The 17,434-nt window shown below is 41.7% G+C and overlaps 1 protein-coding gene across 1 annotated transcript; it reads left to right on the forward strand.

Annotated features, from left to right (window-relative positions):
- The first annotated feature begins 1,750 nt into the window (after nucleotides 1-1,750).
- Nucleotides 1,751-17,433, forward strand: evpla (envoplakin a). Its single transcript, XM_086032421.1, has 22 exons — nucleotides 1,751-1,958; nucleotides 5,748-5,847; nucleotides 5,939-6,093; nucleotides 6,327-6,450; nucleotides 6,540-6,671; nucleotides 6,808-6,849; nucleotides 7,097-7,258; nucleotides 7,342-7,449; nucleotides 8,246-8,341; nucleotides 8,423-8,533; nucleotides 9,357-9,503; nucleotides 10,159-10,313; nucleotides 10,395-10,492; nucleotides 10,578-10,750; nucleotides 11,567-11,739; nucleotides 11,882-12,020; nucleotides 12,111-12,304; nucleotides 12,387-12,537; nucleotides 13,076-13,159; nucleotides 13,256-13,363; nucleotides 13,455-13,547; nucleotides 13,637-17,433. Exons 1-22 carry the CDS (start codon nucleotides 1,924-1,926, stop codon nucleotides 17,024-17,026), a joined length of 5,970 nt encoding a protein of 1,989 aa, XP_085888547.1. The 5' UTR covers nucleotides 1,751-1,923; the 3' UTR covers nucleotides 17,027-17,433.
- Nucleotide 17,434: the final 1 nt, after the last annotated feature.

A 17,434-nucleotide genomic window follows, 5' to 3' on the forward strand; every position in this document is an offset into this window, starting at 1 on the left:
ACGCTAGGGACTGACATGACATCTTTAGCAGACGTCTCCATAAAATGAGGAGACTGGACAGCCTCGCTCCATTTCCCCAAAATATTTCCACCTCCTCCCGCGTTGCTCCTCTGTAGATATGAGATGATAAAAAGATGATCCCCTGCACGCTACGCCATATTTAATTCCATAAACACTACGTTGTTAGTGACGTCATCTTTTCTTTTGTGCATGCAAATCACTTTCGGGGTTGCATTTTGTTCACACGCCAGACAGACTGAGTTCGCAATTGATATTTAATGAGAGCAATTGCACACACAAAAAAATCGGATTTCCGAATTGAGCATTAAGACCTGCAGTCTGAACGTAGCCTTAAACTATAACAGCATTTGATTGTTTCTTTAACCAATCCGATTTCAAATTCACCTCAGAGGGCCAGCTTACATCAACATTTTGCCATCCTCTGTTTGTTTTTTTATGTTTTTGTCATGTTTTGTATTAATGTTGATTGTGACCCGCTTCCTGTGATGTACGTGGCACAGTTGCATGCAGATACATTTTACAATACAGGCCAAAGTTTGGACACACCTTTTCATTCAATTCGTTTTCTTTATTTTAATGACTGTTTACATTGTAGATTCTCACTGAAGGCATCGAAACTCTGAATGAACACATGTGGGGTTTGTACTCAACAAAAACAAAGGTGAAATAACTGAAAACATGTTTTGAACCCAATCATGATAGTTTGGGGTGAGCTGGACCGCAGAGTGAAGGCAAAGGTGCCAACAAGTGCTAAACACCTCTGGGAACTCATTCAAGGCTGTTGTAAAACCATTTCAGGTGGCTACCTCTTGAAGCTGAATGAATCCAGAGAATACCAAGAGTGTGCAAAGCAGTAATCAGAGCTAATGGTGGCTATTTGGGGAAAAAAAATCGAATATAAAACGTGTTTCCCGTTATTTCACCTTTTTTTGTTAAGTACATAATTCCACATGTTCATTCATTGTTTTGATGCCTTCAGTGAGAACCTACAATGTAAATAGTCATGAAAAGAAAGAAAACGCATTGAATGAGAAGTGCGTCCAAACCTTTGGCCTGTACTGTATATTTTTCAATATTTTTTAATATTTAAAAAAAATACCAGCCCAAAAAAAATAGATACATTTTTTTCAATTATATGCAGATTTTCGCTCTTCGAGGGTCAATCTACACCCTCCCTCCGCGAAGATCGGTGGTCCACTGTATTTTTGAAGGATAAAGGCGCCCAAATAAAACGAAAAGATATAAAGAAGAGAAGTATGCAAAGAACGGGTTGACATTTAGCTTAGTGCAACCTTATGCAACCTGAACCCATTCCAAAGTTGCCGTTTCAGTCAGTGACATGTATGCTAAATTACATTTGAGGTAGGCCCAAACGGGTGCAGCTCAATTCACTGCAGTAACAAAATTCATAAACTAAGGTGTGTCCACCTCTCAAATGATTTTTGTATGTTGTATGTGTGTTTCATATGCATTCAAGTTCCCAAAAGCCGACTTTTAGTGTGAAATGTGCCATAAAGGTCTATGCAGTGTAGCTTTCACTAATACGGAAGCAATAAACACACCCTGCAAGGACTTTTTTCTTGGTAGTGGTGAATGGGCCCCCGATGAAAAGGATGGGCAGGGCCCCGAAATAGGAGGAAGGCAAAACAGGTCAGTCCGGTCCTCCCTGTGCAAGGTGGATGTCTGGGCGGCGACACACCTGTTAGGCTTCCTGGGAGGAGGTGCGCCCGTGCCGATATGAATGCGTGTAAGTGAGTCTTTTGCTGTGTTTAAACTTTGACAGCGGGACCCCGAGGTAGCGGAGAGGCACAGTGGGAGACGCGGGGCGAGTGAGACGGACACAAAGGAGGAGTAAGAGAGGTACACAGTCAGTCTCGGTCGACCCCACACACCACCTCCACGATGTCTCGGAAAACTCCGACCAAGGTCATCACCAGGTATGTTTTTTCAACCAAATTTTTCTATATGTATATACCGTATCACAATCTGGTTCCCCAGGAGTGTCCCATGCTACTCAGCATGCACGCGTGTGTGTGTGTGCCTCCCAGCCCGTTACGTTATATCAGAACTCGGCTGATGAAAGGCCGCATCAAAGACGAGATGGTGACGTTTTCCCAGCATGCATGTTAAGTTTCAGGTTAGAAAGTGAGGAAAAAAAAAAATAGAAATGCACACTCTTAGATGACCACCTCACACATTCCAACATACAGTTAAATGAGTTGAGTTGCTCTCTCAATTTGGGAAGGCTTGCAGGCGAGGATATCATTTTTGGGGGGTCAGTTAATGTTGAAAGAAATGCTTACTGAATCCCTTTACACACACTGATCTGTCACATGTGTGTGTGCTGTCAGTCAGCTGTGGCACCATGAAGGCTGGGCCTTTAACTGGTTTCTGTCCTTTATTTACTGCGTATGGGCGTTGGCCTGCAACTATGAAGTCCACTTCATTTGGAAAATGAGTCAGTGGTACATTTTAATAAGAGGCATGGTCGAATGGTCTTTGTATTTAATACTTTGAAAGAGATGCACTTGATGGTTGCACACGTACTCCGTCAGGAGGGCCATAAAGAGAGTTGGGGGAGAGGGGTGATAATGATTCTAAAGGCCTATGAAGCGAATAGAAGAAATAGTACTGTCTTTTCAAATTGTGCCGTTGAATGGGTAGGGTGGTATTTAATTCTGACGATCATACATGGAGTTGGAATCGATCGGTAATTGAGTTTGTTTTTGAAATTCTTTTTTTTTTTAACAAATATTTGACACTATTCACAACCCGCATCAACACAAAATGTCAGCTACACATTCCAGCAGCAAAACAATCATTCAGACAACCAAAGACCATAAAAAAAAAAAAAAAAGAAAATAAATTGTTGCTACAGTAGAAGCATCTTTTAAACATTAAATGCATGATCTGTTAAAAAATGTTCACGATCATCAGTCCTGGCCAACTTTTCTTCTGCTCCTTCTCGAGTCAACCACGAAATCAGGAGGTAATGATTTTATTTTTCGGACAGCAGTGACGAACGACTTTTAAAGGCCCTGCAGAATGAAGAAACATTTCTAACGTAAATGATCAGTGAGCACATTTTGTGATCTATAACCTACCAACATATTAATTCCTTTTATATACATTATCTTGTGTTTGATAACATTTTGACCATGACGTTTACTTGATTATAATGTTGAGGTTGCAGTGAAATCCTTGCTTTCGGGCGTTTTCACATTTGAATGAGGGAGTGTTTGCAGTGCTGTGATCTTGGTGAAGAATGCAGACAAACCCTGCTCAATTATGCAGCCAATCCAGTTCGTCAAGGCAGCTAACCAGATTCTCGCTCCTCGTCTGCCGTAGTAATTAATGACTCACTTATATGTGGCTATGTACCGGTGGCTATTTAATTAACTCTTTACCGCAATGTAATCACTGAGTGAACAATTTCAACATTTCATAAAAACACCACATATTCAACTTTAAAAATGAATTAGAGTATTGCACTTATTTTAAATGGTGGCCTCTTTGTTTACACACTTGATACGTTTTGACGGGATGTTCATGAAGTAAAAAAAAAAAAAAAAGTATACTAAACGAATCCGAAAAGACATGCGAATTGTTAGTGTGTGGGTATGCATGTTTCACGCAGGGCTACTCTCTCACCTGAACATTACGGAAAGTGCTGCTTGACAAAAAATGTTTGGGAACATTGAATCAAAATCCAATAAAAATATAACATTTGAATTCACTCCTCTCAATTAAACAAAAGCTTTGTACACCTTTGTTGGTTGTCATTGGTGCATATGCTTTTTCGGCAGGTTACATGGACAACATCCTTTATTTAAATCAACATTAAGTTGGAAAATAGTTTGTCACTGCAATATGTCGACAATTAGACAATTCCTTAAAGTTAGGCCTTTTATAGACGAAAAATGCATTTTCAATAGGAAATTGTAGATTTCCTGTCCGCCTGTTTGCACAACATTTACAACCATAACAGACTTTTGGTTTCTTTTGTCCATTTTACTGAAAAGATCAGCCGACAATTTTGTTTGGTAAGTTTTGTCTGCCGAGGCAAGACTTGCAACATCAACACAGACATGAGTGACATTGGGTCTCTTTGGAATGGCGAGCATTTGAAGAACGCGTCGGGAGTGGCTGCGGATGATGAAAAAATTTTTGTCCTAAATGCTGCCACGGTGCCACCACCTTGAAGCAATTTGAGGTGTTGGAATGACACCTGTCACTTTGGGATGTTTTATGTAGGTTAGTGGGGAAGCTTTTCTCCATAAGGGGCCCCTGCGGTATTTATCAATTCATCCCAGGGCCATGATAAATTCTTTAAAAAAACAAAACAAATTCGGTTTACAGTGAGCCTCTGCTATTTGGGGAAGAATAGGAAATTTCCGTCAATAATGGACACTCCCTTAAAAGTGACTATCATTGCCTGAGTTAATAGTTAAAAGTAGAGTTAAAAGTTCAAACCATAAATATAGCACAAACTACGATTCCAAAACACTTTAATTGCATTTAAAATGCTGACAAACGTCTTTAAACATTGCCGTACCCTTCAAAGTACAGTACAGTAAACAGCTCAGCACACACAGACACAACGTACAGTATATGCACGTAAGCCTACATATCAATAATTCCGTAATGATGAATAATTACTGCTGCAGTGCTGTCTCGGGTTAAAAAAAAAAAAAAAAAAAAGAACATTTGACTGCACAGCAGATTGCAGGAGTTAGATAATGATGCCCTTCTCGATAGCAGAGGCAAACCCGCAGGCTGGTTGAACTGTCTGAACTTCTGCCGACACACACCACGGCCTTGCGCTGCAGTCTGGTTGAGCGAATGTTTAGTCATGTGATGTTTTGGAATGTTTTACAATCCATAGTCACTCTTCGCTAACTTATTCAAAGAGATGCCACAATACAACGATTATACTGTTGACAGTATTTTGCCCCCAAAATAAGTCAAATATTTATGGGCATGCTAAAGCAAATAGGCGAGGCAATAGGCAAACATGCAAATACGCTGAAAAAAATGCTGTGCATTATTTACTCCATTTTATTTCGTCAAGTGGTTGCACAAAATAAAATAAAATTAATCCAAATAGATTTTTTAAGCAGACTATACATCTACTTTAAAATGTATTTGGATACAGATAATTTTGTTTTGTGCAACCACTTGACAAAATAAAATTGACTAAATCCAACCATCATTTTGTTTTGGTGTCAGCAAGATTTTCTGTGACTAACGCAGCTAGGTTCCAAAAAGCAATTCGCGAAGAAATGGATTTGTGAAAACTTCCCTTAATGCTTTGAATCTTATTTGTGCTTGTTCTTAGACTCCGTATTTTTTTTTAAAGGGAGTTCCCATACTCAAAAACTCACAAGATTTTTCTTGTGAAATCTTCGTTTCTCACTGAGCACCGAAGGTTTGCAAGTGTGTTACGCACCTAGCGAACGGTGTTTTTTGTCAGGGTTTGTTGAAGATCGCAAACGGTCGCAAAGACGTTCTCCAACAAATTTTGGACTTTTGAACGCAAACAACTTTTGACAAGAAAAACTGCTTGCAACCATTAAAACTGCTTGCAAACGTCTCAGTGATAGAAACTGACTCAATAACTCGAAATATTTTTAATATTATCAGTCATGGCATGTCAATCACCGACAGCTTCTGACAACTAGCAAGGCTTGCTCTCCAGTTTTTGACATTTTGTCCCCACCTTGCAGGACCCAGCCCACCAACCTGGCTATGTTGATCGCCCAGATGCAAAAGAATGCAGATGTGGTGGAGAAAGACATCCTGCGGTCTGAGCAACTTTTGGCTGAGGTAAGAAGATACACAAAGGCCACTCTCAATTTTTGTTGTTGATGTTATTTTTTTTTAAATCCCCACGCCTCACCACTTCTTCTTCCACCAGGATGGAGAAAATGACCGGAATAATCTCCCTTTGAAGCACCAGAATGAGCTCTGCGACACGCTAGGTGAAGCCGAGACCCTGCTGAAGGACCTCTTCTTAGACGTGGATACGGCCAAGAAGCTCAAACACCCACAGGCCAGAGAGATTGAGAGCGAGTGAGTTGTTATTCAACATCCACCAATGAATGAATGAATCCACTGGTAATATTAGTCAATTCAGTATTGTGCGACGACATTTCGGCTCCCCCTACAGATAGGGTGTCTTATTTCATTTGCTTTGTTCCAAGCCACGATTTTGTGGTCTTATTTTAAGGGACATATACGTATGTACTGTCAGAGCTGGGCATTTTACTCAAATTTGAGCGTCCCTTATGTCCTTTTGTTTTCAGTGTCCTGCACCTTCACGAGCGCTGGCTGAAGGACTGTACTTTCTATCGAGACATCTACGAGCAGATTGATGACGTGTCGCTGATGCCCAGGATCGACTGGGAGCCTGTTTTTAATTCCAAGCAAGTAGGTCTCACAACACGGTCTTGAGCGCCTTGCACCAAATTACAATGGCAGTAGCATTCAGTCGATTCCTCCCGTGTGTATGTTTTCAGGCGCAAGTGAGCAGTAACCTGTATGGGCCCACCATGCCGGAATTGGAGAAGCAGATTGCGTCTCACAAACTCCTGCACCAGGAGATCGAAGCCTACAACCCGCAGCTGTGTGTCAGCTCTGCCGGTACCAAGGTGAACTAACGCTACCGAACGTATTATGGTCACCTTGACTGAACACCTGAGAATGCGTGCACTCTTTTTTTTTTTTTTTAACTTTGTGAAGCAGATTTTATAGCAGTAAAAGACATTCTATCATCTTGTCTTCCAGGAGAACTACATGGCCCTCAAGAAACAGTACAACAACCTTCATGTGAGTGTCTTCTTGGTATTTTGACAAAAGTTATTCTAAAATGTACTGTATTAATGAATAAACCCATTTACAGCCTATTCAATAGCAATATTTTACTTAACCGGGTCCAAAGAACATTTTGATTTAAAAACTTCTTTTCCAAGAGTCGGTGACTCGGTGACATAAATGTTAGTCTGCTTCTGATAGGCTTTGCTGTCCCAGATAGCCCTCCGCTGCTGTTTCACGCATATTTTAACCCCTCTCAAAGGAAACCTCCAAGTGGCGTGGACATTACTTGGGCAGCCTTTATGAGTACATGCAGGGCTGCAACAAGGAGCTGACCTTCCTGGGAGAGGAGCAGGATAAGATCAAGAAGCAGGACTGGAGTGACCGAATGGTGGATCCTCCAGATGTCCGCAGGCAGTACGAGGTGAGTTTTGACCAGAAACTAGTAGTGATGTGGATTGAGACATGGCGTTCGCTAACCTGGGCTAAATGTGCCTTGATTTTCAGAACTTCAAGAACAACAGTCTGTTGTCACACGAGAGCGAGGTGAATAAACTCCAGGATGAGGGAGACAGACTTATTGAGAACAAACACCCCGCCAGCGCTACCATACAGGTACAGTACACGACCAACACTTTTAGTTTACATATACGCACTTACTGTACATTTGCATTCATAGCAACACATTTACTTTGCTATTGCTATTCTCCAGATGGGTTCAATGATAAAAGATGGTGGGGCATGGTCCACTTATAGCATATAGGCTAGGCTAAAAACAGCAACGCATTATTCTTTCTCACCTTCCGTTGTGCCCTTTTTTCAACATACAATTTTATGGCAATGTACTAAATAACAGAGCTCTCCTAAAATATTCATAGTACTGGTTGTGGTGCCTTGCACGTGTGATCCAGCTGTCAGTGTGGTGTGCAACAGAAAATATACAGCAGAGTATAAATTGATTTTCCCTTTGAGGGATTGTAAACAATTTTAAAAAGTTGGTATAAGGCAGCGCGTGAGTGGCTGGGTGAGTGACAGAATATTTAAGCAAGCAAGCAAACAAGTAAATAAGTAAAAAAAAATATGAATGATTTCAAGAAGCCTCAATGTCAACAGATTCTTTTACGTGGTCCCGTTTCGTTTGCTTGGCCAGTTCATAGACCTCTAGACTATCACCCAATGGGAAAAGTGATCATGTACCAGTCATGACAACGAAGCTGTTTGAATTGCAGGCCATGTAGTGCTCTTGTACAGAACGCCTTCAAGAAAAGGACGAAACACACGCACACACAAAAAATACTTTTGTAATTCAAGCACTACCCTGATTTAAGGGGAAGAAAAACAAGTGGGTCACTGAATTTCCTGACCTTAGTACAGAGTCACCACTTCATCTCTCGCAATCTTCCACTTGCAGGCTCAAAGAGACGCCGTACGCAACGAGTGGCAGAAGTTCCTCCACTTGTGCATTTGTCAAGAGACACACCTGGACAATTTGGAGCAGTACAAAAAGGTAATGATGGGAAAAGACTTGCATGATGTATCCACCTGACACACCTTCCTGTGTGTTTGACGCAAACGTGTTACCGTGCAGTACCAACTGGACACGGAGCAACTGTCAGAGAATCTGAACAAACTCAACAATAGCTTGGACCCAAAGATTGCCAACCGAATGAGCAACTCAGAGATGCTGCTGCAGCTTGAGGTATGAAGAGGATGCTTTGATAGTCTAATAAAAGTCTTATGCCACAGCCCTATATTATAAACTTTCAAATTGATTCCCAAGCTTTATTCGGCGCATACTTTTTACATTTGAAAAATTGTCCATAAGTGTGAGCGTGAATGGTTGTTTGTGCTATGTGTGCCGTGCGATTGAATGGCGACTAGTCCAGGGTGTACCTCGACTCTCTCAAGTCAGCTGGTATAGACTCAGGGTCAAGGTTGAATGTATTGTCAACATATTCAAATCAATTCTAAGAATCCTACAGGAAATAAGATCAGTAACCAATTGTGAACCTTTGTCCAGATCTGCACAGAAATCAAGTATGTTATTCCATTTCTTCCACAATGTAGTTTTTTAGCAATCCTGCATCTTGGATCGCCACCAAAATCGAATGGGCTGTTTTCTTGGATGATCAAAATTGGTTCAATGATTTTTACTTGTGTGTGTGTGTGTGTGCATGTGTACGACACCAGCACTTATGATTCTGAAGGCCCTGGATAGATTTCATTCATATGACAATGCATGAAAGCTGAAATTTGATTGGACAATTAAAAAAAAAAAAAAAAAATGACTGGAAGCTGTGCAGCCATGACATGACACATGCTAAATGAAGACAGCAGACTGTTGTAAACAAATTAATACAAGTTGTAAATATAGGTCAGTGCTTTTGATAGTGTTTCCCTTATATACCCTTATACCAGTCAATCTTTCTTTGAAGATACTGTACATGATCTACCTTGCAGTAATTCCAAGATGACTTGTAAGACATGCTTGTGATTTTTGTGTGTGTGCGCTTCCCCACCAGACGGAAGAGAAAGCTGTGCAGGACTCTGAGCAGCTGCTGGCGGACCTGCGAAGGCGCAGCACCACCATTGCTCCTCTGAAGCAACGTCGTAGCCCCCCAAACAGATCGGTCACATTGGAATCCCTCTGCGACTGGGAGTCCAACAGGGTAGAGCATTTCAAGAGTAACTCTTCAATGTTATCGGGCAGAAAGTTAGGAAAATGTCACATTGCTGGCAGGCGATAGACTGTTATTTTCTAACTATGTTGGCATAGTGTATTCTTGCTACATTGACTGTATCCGTTTTGCTGCTTAAACTCAGGCTACATTGTGGAAATCTGCAGTTTATGATGAGAATTTTGTAATGGGTTTTTACTGTATACTTACTGAAAATGACATAGCAACTGCTCACAAAGACCAGTCACGGCTCAGATTCAGAAAACAGGTCAGCCGTGATTGGTCGTTGTGAGCAGTTGTGATGTCATTTTCAGTCGACAAAAGACAAAATGGCCGCCCCCGGAGATGGCTAAAAACGAGTGGATTTTGCTGCTTAATTTATATTCCACAAATGCAAAATTAATCAGGATGCCGTGTTTCAACTAGTGGGCCTGCTGGGATCATATCCTTGAAAAAAAAAATGTTTGGGTTGGCTTCCGTTTTAATAAGTTCAAATGGGTGTAAAGTGTGTAGGCGCGGTAAAATTAGATTAAAAAAAAAAAATGGTGTTCTTGCTATATTGTGGAGTTTCCCCTATTATGGATGAGTCTTGAACGTATCCCCTGCAATGAGTGGGGTTTCACTGTATTTATGTTTGCTCATCTAGGGACCTCTGTCAAGAGGCGAGAAGTGCACCTTGAAATCGAACCCCGAAAATGAGAACTGGGACGTTATAACCAACAAAGGAGTCACTAACAGCTTCCCAGGGGTATGCTTCATTATCCCACCGCCTGATCCAGAGGCCATCAACAAAGTGGACCTGTAAGTAACAGCACATTCACAAATATATGTCAGTCAGTGATGTAGTCAACCTACAATGCAACGCATACTTGAAATGACTAGTTTGGGTGGTGAACTGGGAGACATAAAGAAGAGGAGAGCCACTCTGGCAGCATCCCTCCAGAATCACAAGTCAGAGATGGCCAGGTCCCTGCAATCAGGTCACTTTCAAATCAAATATTGTATGTAGATCCCTCAAATGTTACTCACTTTTGTAATAAATGAATTTCCCATTCACTGATTCAGCCCCAGTGGCGTCTCCCAAGTTGGATCCCAGACTGGCAGCGCTGGGACTCCGGTTGGACAAACTGAACGCCGACCTGGACCATTCTGATAAAGACATGCTGAACCGCATGCGAACCCCACTGAGCCGCACCAACCCCACTGGAGATCTGGTCAACAGGATGAAGGAACAGGAAGTAAGAAAAATGAACAGAGGACTAACATTACCGAGTGCATTAGCAATTCATAATATAATATAATATAATATAATATAATATAATATAATATAATATAATATAATATATTTGCAATTGTATTATAGTTTGGGCTTGACTGTACTCATGTGTGCATGTACATATGCTACACTTCCATATATTGAACCTCTAATGGCAAAATACTAAACATTGGCAATGTAACATTAAAATTGAAGAAAATGACTTGCATTTATACATACAGTTTGCATGTCTTGTATTTTAGGGCCTGTTTATTATACCTGAGATCAGGGGTGTTCAACTTAGGAACATGCAGTGTAAGTTAAGTGAGTGTATAAATGATTAACCTCAAGCAGGGTTGTCCAACTCCGGTCCTCGAGGGCTCCTATACAGCATGTTTTAGATGTCTCCCTCCTCCATCAACTAATTCAAATGATCATGATCGTTATCGGGCTTCTCACAGCTTGCTGGTGTGCTGATCATTTGAATCAGGGGCGTTGGAGGATGGAGGCATCTAAAACATGGTGGCTAGGGGCCATCGAGGACCGGCGTTGGACACCCCTGCTTTAGATGAATCATTTATACACTCACTAAACTCTCTCTACATATTCCTGAATATGTTAAATTGCTAATTATGACAAATGATCTAAAGTAACAGACCCTGAAAGAACGGTGGTTTTTACTACTAGATTATTCGTTTGTATGAAACTGCAAAATTAATTGAATTGTATTAAAAGAAAAAAAAACATATTACTTAAAAACAAAAGTTGTTTGCTTCTCTCTCTCTCTTTTTTTTTTTAGCAAGCTGCCAGGGGACTAAGAGGTCTGGAGCAGGAGAAGCTAGCAGCTAAGGCTGACCTCCAGCCACTATTGTCCAAAGATCCCAATGCCTCCTTTGCGCTGCCACTCAAAATGAACACTGCCGAGAACAAGTATGATGGCCTCGCTGCACTTTCTGACCTCTATGCCAAGAAGTAAGTAATGTTTTCTTTGGAAATGACCTTGAAACAATATCCCTTTCACTAATTAATTATTATGTTTTTCTAACAAAATAAAGTAAACAATTATAAGTACAGTTGTTGTTTTTTAAACTGTGTTTCTTTTCCTTTCTTTTAGATCAAACGCATCCCACAACCTCGAGAATCAGATAAGGAAGGTCGATGGCCTGATCTCAGGTTTTGAGAAGAGGCTGAGTGAAGATGGCCCAATACTTGATGTACCAAACTCGATTCAAACTGCCAGTGACAGCCTTCATGTACGTAAATAACCCAATTTCCTTTTAAACCACACAAAATTTGCATCAATCTAGAAAAACTTAATTTTCATGTCGTCGTCCACATTTTAGCAACAGCGAAAGGCTGTGGCATCGGCTCAACCCGAGATGAGGAAACTAAGCCAGGACCTTGAGGCCACTGAGCAGCTATGCAGCTCTCTGCAGCAGGGGTACCAGGAGTTTTGTCCTGACATCCAACGCCAGAGAATGGAGGTCAAACATCTGCACAACCGCTATGCAAACCTTGACAACCAGCTGAAGGAAAGGTAAGAATCACACGAGACACATGCAGTTTGATATAAAATGTATCACTACAAACAAGCTTTAACAATAGGCACATCATTTCAGAGAGAACATTTTACAAGAAGGTGCTGCCAAAAATCATGAATTTCAAAGTTCAGCCAAATCCCTGAATTTTTTCCTGAACAACCTGCCGAGAAACAAGATCAACTACAGTGACGATCTGTCTTCAGTCTCTGCTCTGCAAAGCTCGCAGGAGGTGAGAATTCTCTCTAATCATGACCCATTTGGACGTTTTGCATTTTAGTCCTTGACTAACGTGAATTTAAGTGTAACTCTGTTTATTCTTTTCTTCTCTGCTCCTAGTCTATCTTTCCTGCTATGTTTATTTTGATTAAATCTGATTACGTTTTAACTTATTTTGCAGGCACTGTGGTAGAGTAGTTAGTTAGCACCTCTGCCTCACAATTCTGAAGTTTGGGGGTTGAATCTAGGCCTGTGCGGTGTTTGTGTTTTTCTATGCGTGTTCCAGATTACAGTATTCCCACATTGCAAAAACATGCAAGTTCATTGAAGACTCCAAATTGTCAATATGAGTGTGAATGATTGCATTGTCTATATGTGCCCTTCGACTGACTGGCAAGGTGTACTCTGCCTCTTGCCCAGTAGTATAAGAAATAGATGGATGGAACTTATCATGTTGATGTTTGAAACCTCTATTTAAGTGCCCTCCTTGTACTCTCCGTAACCAACTGCAATGTGATAGAATGTTATCACTAACTGACGCTTGACTGCAGAGGGTGATGGATGACCTGAAGCGGAAAGGCAATGATGTGGACAGACTGTCCGACTTGTCTCAAGACCTGCAGAATCTACTTGGTGTAAGACATACGTGCAATGTTCAAAACACTGAGTTGTAAAATACATGAATGATTTAAGGCACATTAATATTAATAGACCATCATCTCGACTTGCAGGAGTATGATGCCAACATTGGCAAATTCAACAGTACGTTGGAAGATGCAGGTGCCACTGTTGTAAAGAGACCGTATACGCTCACACTTGCTGAAGCTGTTCAGAAAGAGGTATTATTCTCAAGTTTAAGCAATAGACTTTTGATACTATTCACCATTTGCTTGAACATTGCAGAGGTTACCCTGCCTTTTTCTATGACAGGAAAGGGATTTGGTTAACCGCTACGCTGAGGCATCAGCTGAAAATGGACAACGGCAAAAACAGTTAGGGTTGGCCCGGAATCTCATTGCACAAGTAAGAGGGCAGGCCATGAGAAACACAATAACACCCAAACCAAATCAAGGAATGATTTATTAACTCATTGTCATTTCCCTTTGCTGTAGAATGATGAGAAAGTTCAGTTGCTGGCACAACATCAGGTGCAGCTGGAAAGCCAGCAAAGGAGTGCTTTTGAGCTAAACAATCTTTCCAGAGAGCTGGACGAAGAGAGGGAGAGGACACTTCATGTTGAGGCTAATCTCAAAGCCTTCAGAGATAGGCTGATGTCGCTTAAGAATCGCAGAGGAGTAGAACGTGTTGAGGAAAAAGAAGTGCTTCAATACTACCGTGACCCAAAACTGGAGACTGACTTAATAGAACTTCAGAAGACACTTCATGAAGAGATACGGAGACGGACCACCATCCACAGTGAGGTTGACATTTATAACAAGAAATTTTCCCTCTTTGACGACAACCTAAAAAATACTACTCCAAAACTGTTGACGAGAGAAGTGACAGAGTTTGAGAAAGACCCTCAGCTAGATTTAGATGCTGCCATGCTGAGAGATGAAATATCACGAATCCGAGAGGAGATTCGACTGAGAAACTCAGAGTACATACAGATGAAGACGGAGGTTGAGATTCTCCAACAGAAGAAACCACTTATCAAAGAGAGAGTGGTTAAGAAGGAAGTGGTGAAAGTAGAAAAAGACCCAGAGATGTTGAGATCCGTGCGGAAATTTGAGAGCGAAATTTCCGATGAGAATAGCAGGATTAAGATTATAAATGATGAAATATTCCAAATGAGAAGCCAGATTAATGCCCTTGAAAGAATGATTCCAAACATCCAGCCCAAGATCATCACAAAGGAAGTCAAAAAGGTTGAACAAGACCCTGAACTCATCACAGAAACAAAGAGGATTCGAACATCTGTGGAGGGTGAGATGATCGAAAACAGCTCCTTGTCCAAACAGTTGTTGGACCTCCACAGTCGCTACAGGGAACTTCAAGCTCTGAAACCAAAAGTTGAGGTGAAGGAAATTGTTAATGAGATTTACCGGATTGATCCAAATACAGAGGTAGAAATTTTACGCCTCAGGAAAGACATACAGGAAACCAATGTGCAGCGCTCTGCCTTTGACAGGGATATCACAAAGGTAGGATCAGAGGTGAATTTTCTTCGATCACAGAAGCCCAAGGTAGAAATGAAGGAAGTTCTTCAAGAGGTGGTAAAGGAAGAAAGAAGCCCTGAAAATGAAAGAGAGATTCAAAGGTTAAATGAGCAGATCAACTTCATCCACAACAATTACAACTTTCTCCAAGATCAAGTGAGAACACTCAAGAAAGAGAGAGATAGCTGGAAGGCTGAAAAGTCTAAGATCGAGACCAAAATCCACACCAGAGATGTCATTAAGTATGAACCGGATCCTCTCTTAGAGAAAGAGGCTGACCGTCTGAGAAGAGATTTGAGGGACGAGGCGCAAAGGCGACGTTCTATTGAGGAGCTGGTGTTTGACCTGAAAAACAAATACATCCTGTTGGAAAGACAAAAACCTGAGGAAAAAGTGGTTGTACAGGAGGTTGTGCGTTTACAGAAGGACCCACGGCAAGTGCTTGAGCACGAGAGGCTGAGTAGGAGCCTGGATGAAGAAGTGATGACTCGACGTCAAATCGATTTAGAGTTTCAGCAACTAAGAACAAAGGTGGAAGAGATGGAGAGGCTCCTCAGAGCAAGTGATGAGCATCAAAAGAGGATCATAGCAGAGTCAGAACTCAAAGAACTCCGGCTGCGTATCAACCAGCTTGAACATGCGCCACCTGCTGTTTCAGAAAATATTGTTGTTGAGGAGGTACTGAAAGTGGAACGAGACCCAAAACTGGAGAGGTTGACAATGTCTCTGCGGGCAGATATGGATAAGGAAACCAGTGATATCCTGCGTCTCCAGAGAGACATCCGCAACATCACTCTTAGACTTGAGGTCCTCCAGAAAGAAAAGTCTGTTGAGAAGAAAGTGTACAAAGAAGTTGTCCGTGTTGAAAAAGACCAAGCTGTGGAAGCAGAAAGGGACCGCCTGAGGGAACAGGTTTCTAAGCAGAAATTTGCAAGGCAGGACACCGAGGAACAAATCAAACGCCTCAGTGTTAAAACAAACCATCTGATGACTACCAAGTCTAGCAGCTCAAGAGAAGAAACTAGCCTAACGATGAACAGAGACACCTTACTGAGAGAGAAGGATAACCTGACTCGTGAGCTCAGGACACTGGAGGCAAAGAAACACGACATCAACTTGTCTTTTGAGCAGCAGAGCAGACTTATGAGTGAGAGAACACAGATGAGTAGGCACAGAAGCATGAAGATGGGTTCTGACATACAACAAGTTGAGAGGGAAATCCTGAATGAAAAAGACAAGATCCATATACGTGACAGCACCATTCGTGACCTCCTGCTGAGCCTGCAGAAAGAGGAACATTCTGAAACTAGGACCAAGGAGACCAACGTGTCCACCAAAATCACCATTTTGGATCCAGATACAGGCAAAGACATGTCTCCTTATGATGCCTACCTGCAGCGGCTAATCGATCGCCAACAGTATATTCATCTACAGGAACTTGAGTGTGACTGGGAAGAGACTACTTCTGTGGGACCCGATGGCGAGACATCCGTGCTGCAGGATCGCAAGAGTGGCAATCAGTACTCCATTAGAGATGCCATGAAGGAAGGACGACTAACACAGATTGATTTGGATAGGTACAAACAAGGCAAACTTCACATCTCAGAGTTTGCTTTGCTGGTTGCTGGTGAAAGCAAGCCAAAAAGTCAGTTCAACTCATTTGTCCAAAGGACCAACACAACAGTGAAGTCAGCCCCTGTTGACTATGCTGCTATACAAACATATCCAATTGCTGGGATCATGGACACAAACACTAACACCTGCTTCACCGTACGCAGCGCTGCCATGCGAAAACTTATCGACGCCACCACAGCTCAAAAGCTTCTGGAAGCCCAGGCAGCAACCGGCGGCATCATTGATCTCACCACCAAAGACAGACATTCAGTTCACAAGGCAGCTTCAAGAGGCCTCATTGATGAAAGTCAACTCCAGAGGCTCCTCAATGCTCAGAAGGCCTACACTGGAGTGGAAGACCCCGTGACCAAAGAACGTCTGTCCGTGGGAGAAGCCATACAGAAAGGTTGGATGCCAAAGGAAAGTGCAACTTGGTACATGGAAGCGCAGCACCTGACGGGAGGGCTGGTTGATCCCAATAGCAACAGAAGAATAAGCATCTTGGATGCTATTGGATCCAAAATGATCAACAGCAACATGATGAGAGATATACAAGCTGAAACCAATTACAAGAAGGATATCACCGATCCCCTCACCAAGCAGAAGATCAACTACAAACAAGCCCTGGATCGCTGTAAAAGAGACCCCAACTCTGGCCTTCTAATGTTGCCGGCCTCCTCCAAAGAGTCTGGGTACACTCCAGCATTCAACAGATATGCAAGATTCTAAATGTGTTTACAGCTTAGAGTCATCTGCTTTGTGAAGTCACGGATGAAAAAAAATGTGCCTATACATTTGGGATCTCATTGTACAAACATAAACAGTGCATACAATGTGCCTTTTTGAATCAGGCAAGCTTTCTGTCAAACCCCCCAAAAATGCTGCCAAATTGCCTTTGTTTACCAAACATGTCAGATGTGGGCAGATGTTATTATGATTTAAGTAAAAGAATGTTACAAATGAAGTATCTACCTGATAATATTACTGTGGAATATTGGGACATGGTGCAATGCTAATTACCAAGATTAATATGATTATGTATTACTTGTGGGCTATCTTTGACACTGTTCACTTTTAACCCAGTCTTGTTTGATACTTTATGAAGAAACACATCAATAAATGTAAATTATAATGTCT

This window comes from Filicampus tigris, chromosome 6 (assembly GCF_054856515.1).
Source record: "Filicampus tigris isolate MCC_2025a chromosome 6, RoL_Ftig_1.0, whole genome shotgun sequence".
NCBI lineage: Eukaryota > Metazoa > Chordata > Actinopteri > Syngnathiformes > Syngnathidae > Filicampus > Filicampus tigris.

Coding starts and splice junctions, on each gene's coding strand:
- evpla (XM_086032421.1), top strand. CDS start 1,924: ATGTCTCGGAAAACTCCGACCAAGGTCATCACCAG. Junction 12,538..13,075: donor CTCTGCAAAGCTCGCAGGAG/GTGAGAATTCTC, acceptor GCTTGACTGCAG/AGGGTGATGGATGACCTGAA. Junction 13,548..13,636: donor CCCGGAATCTCATTGCACAA/GTAAGAGGGCAG, acceptor CCTTTGCTGTAG/AATGATGAGAAAGTTCAGTT.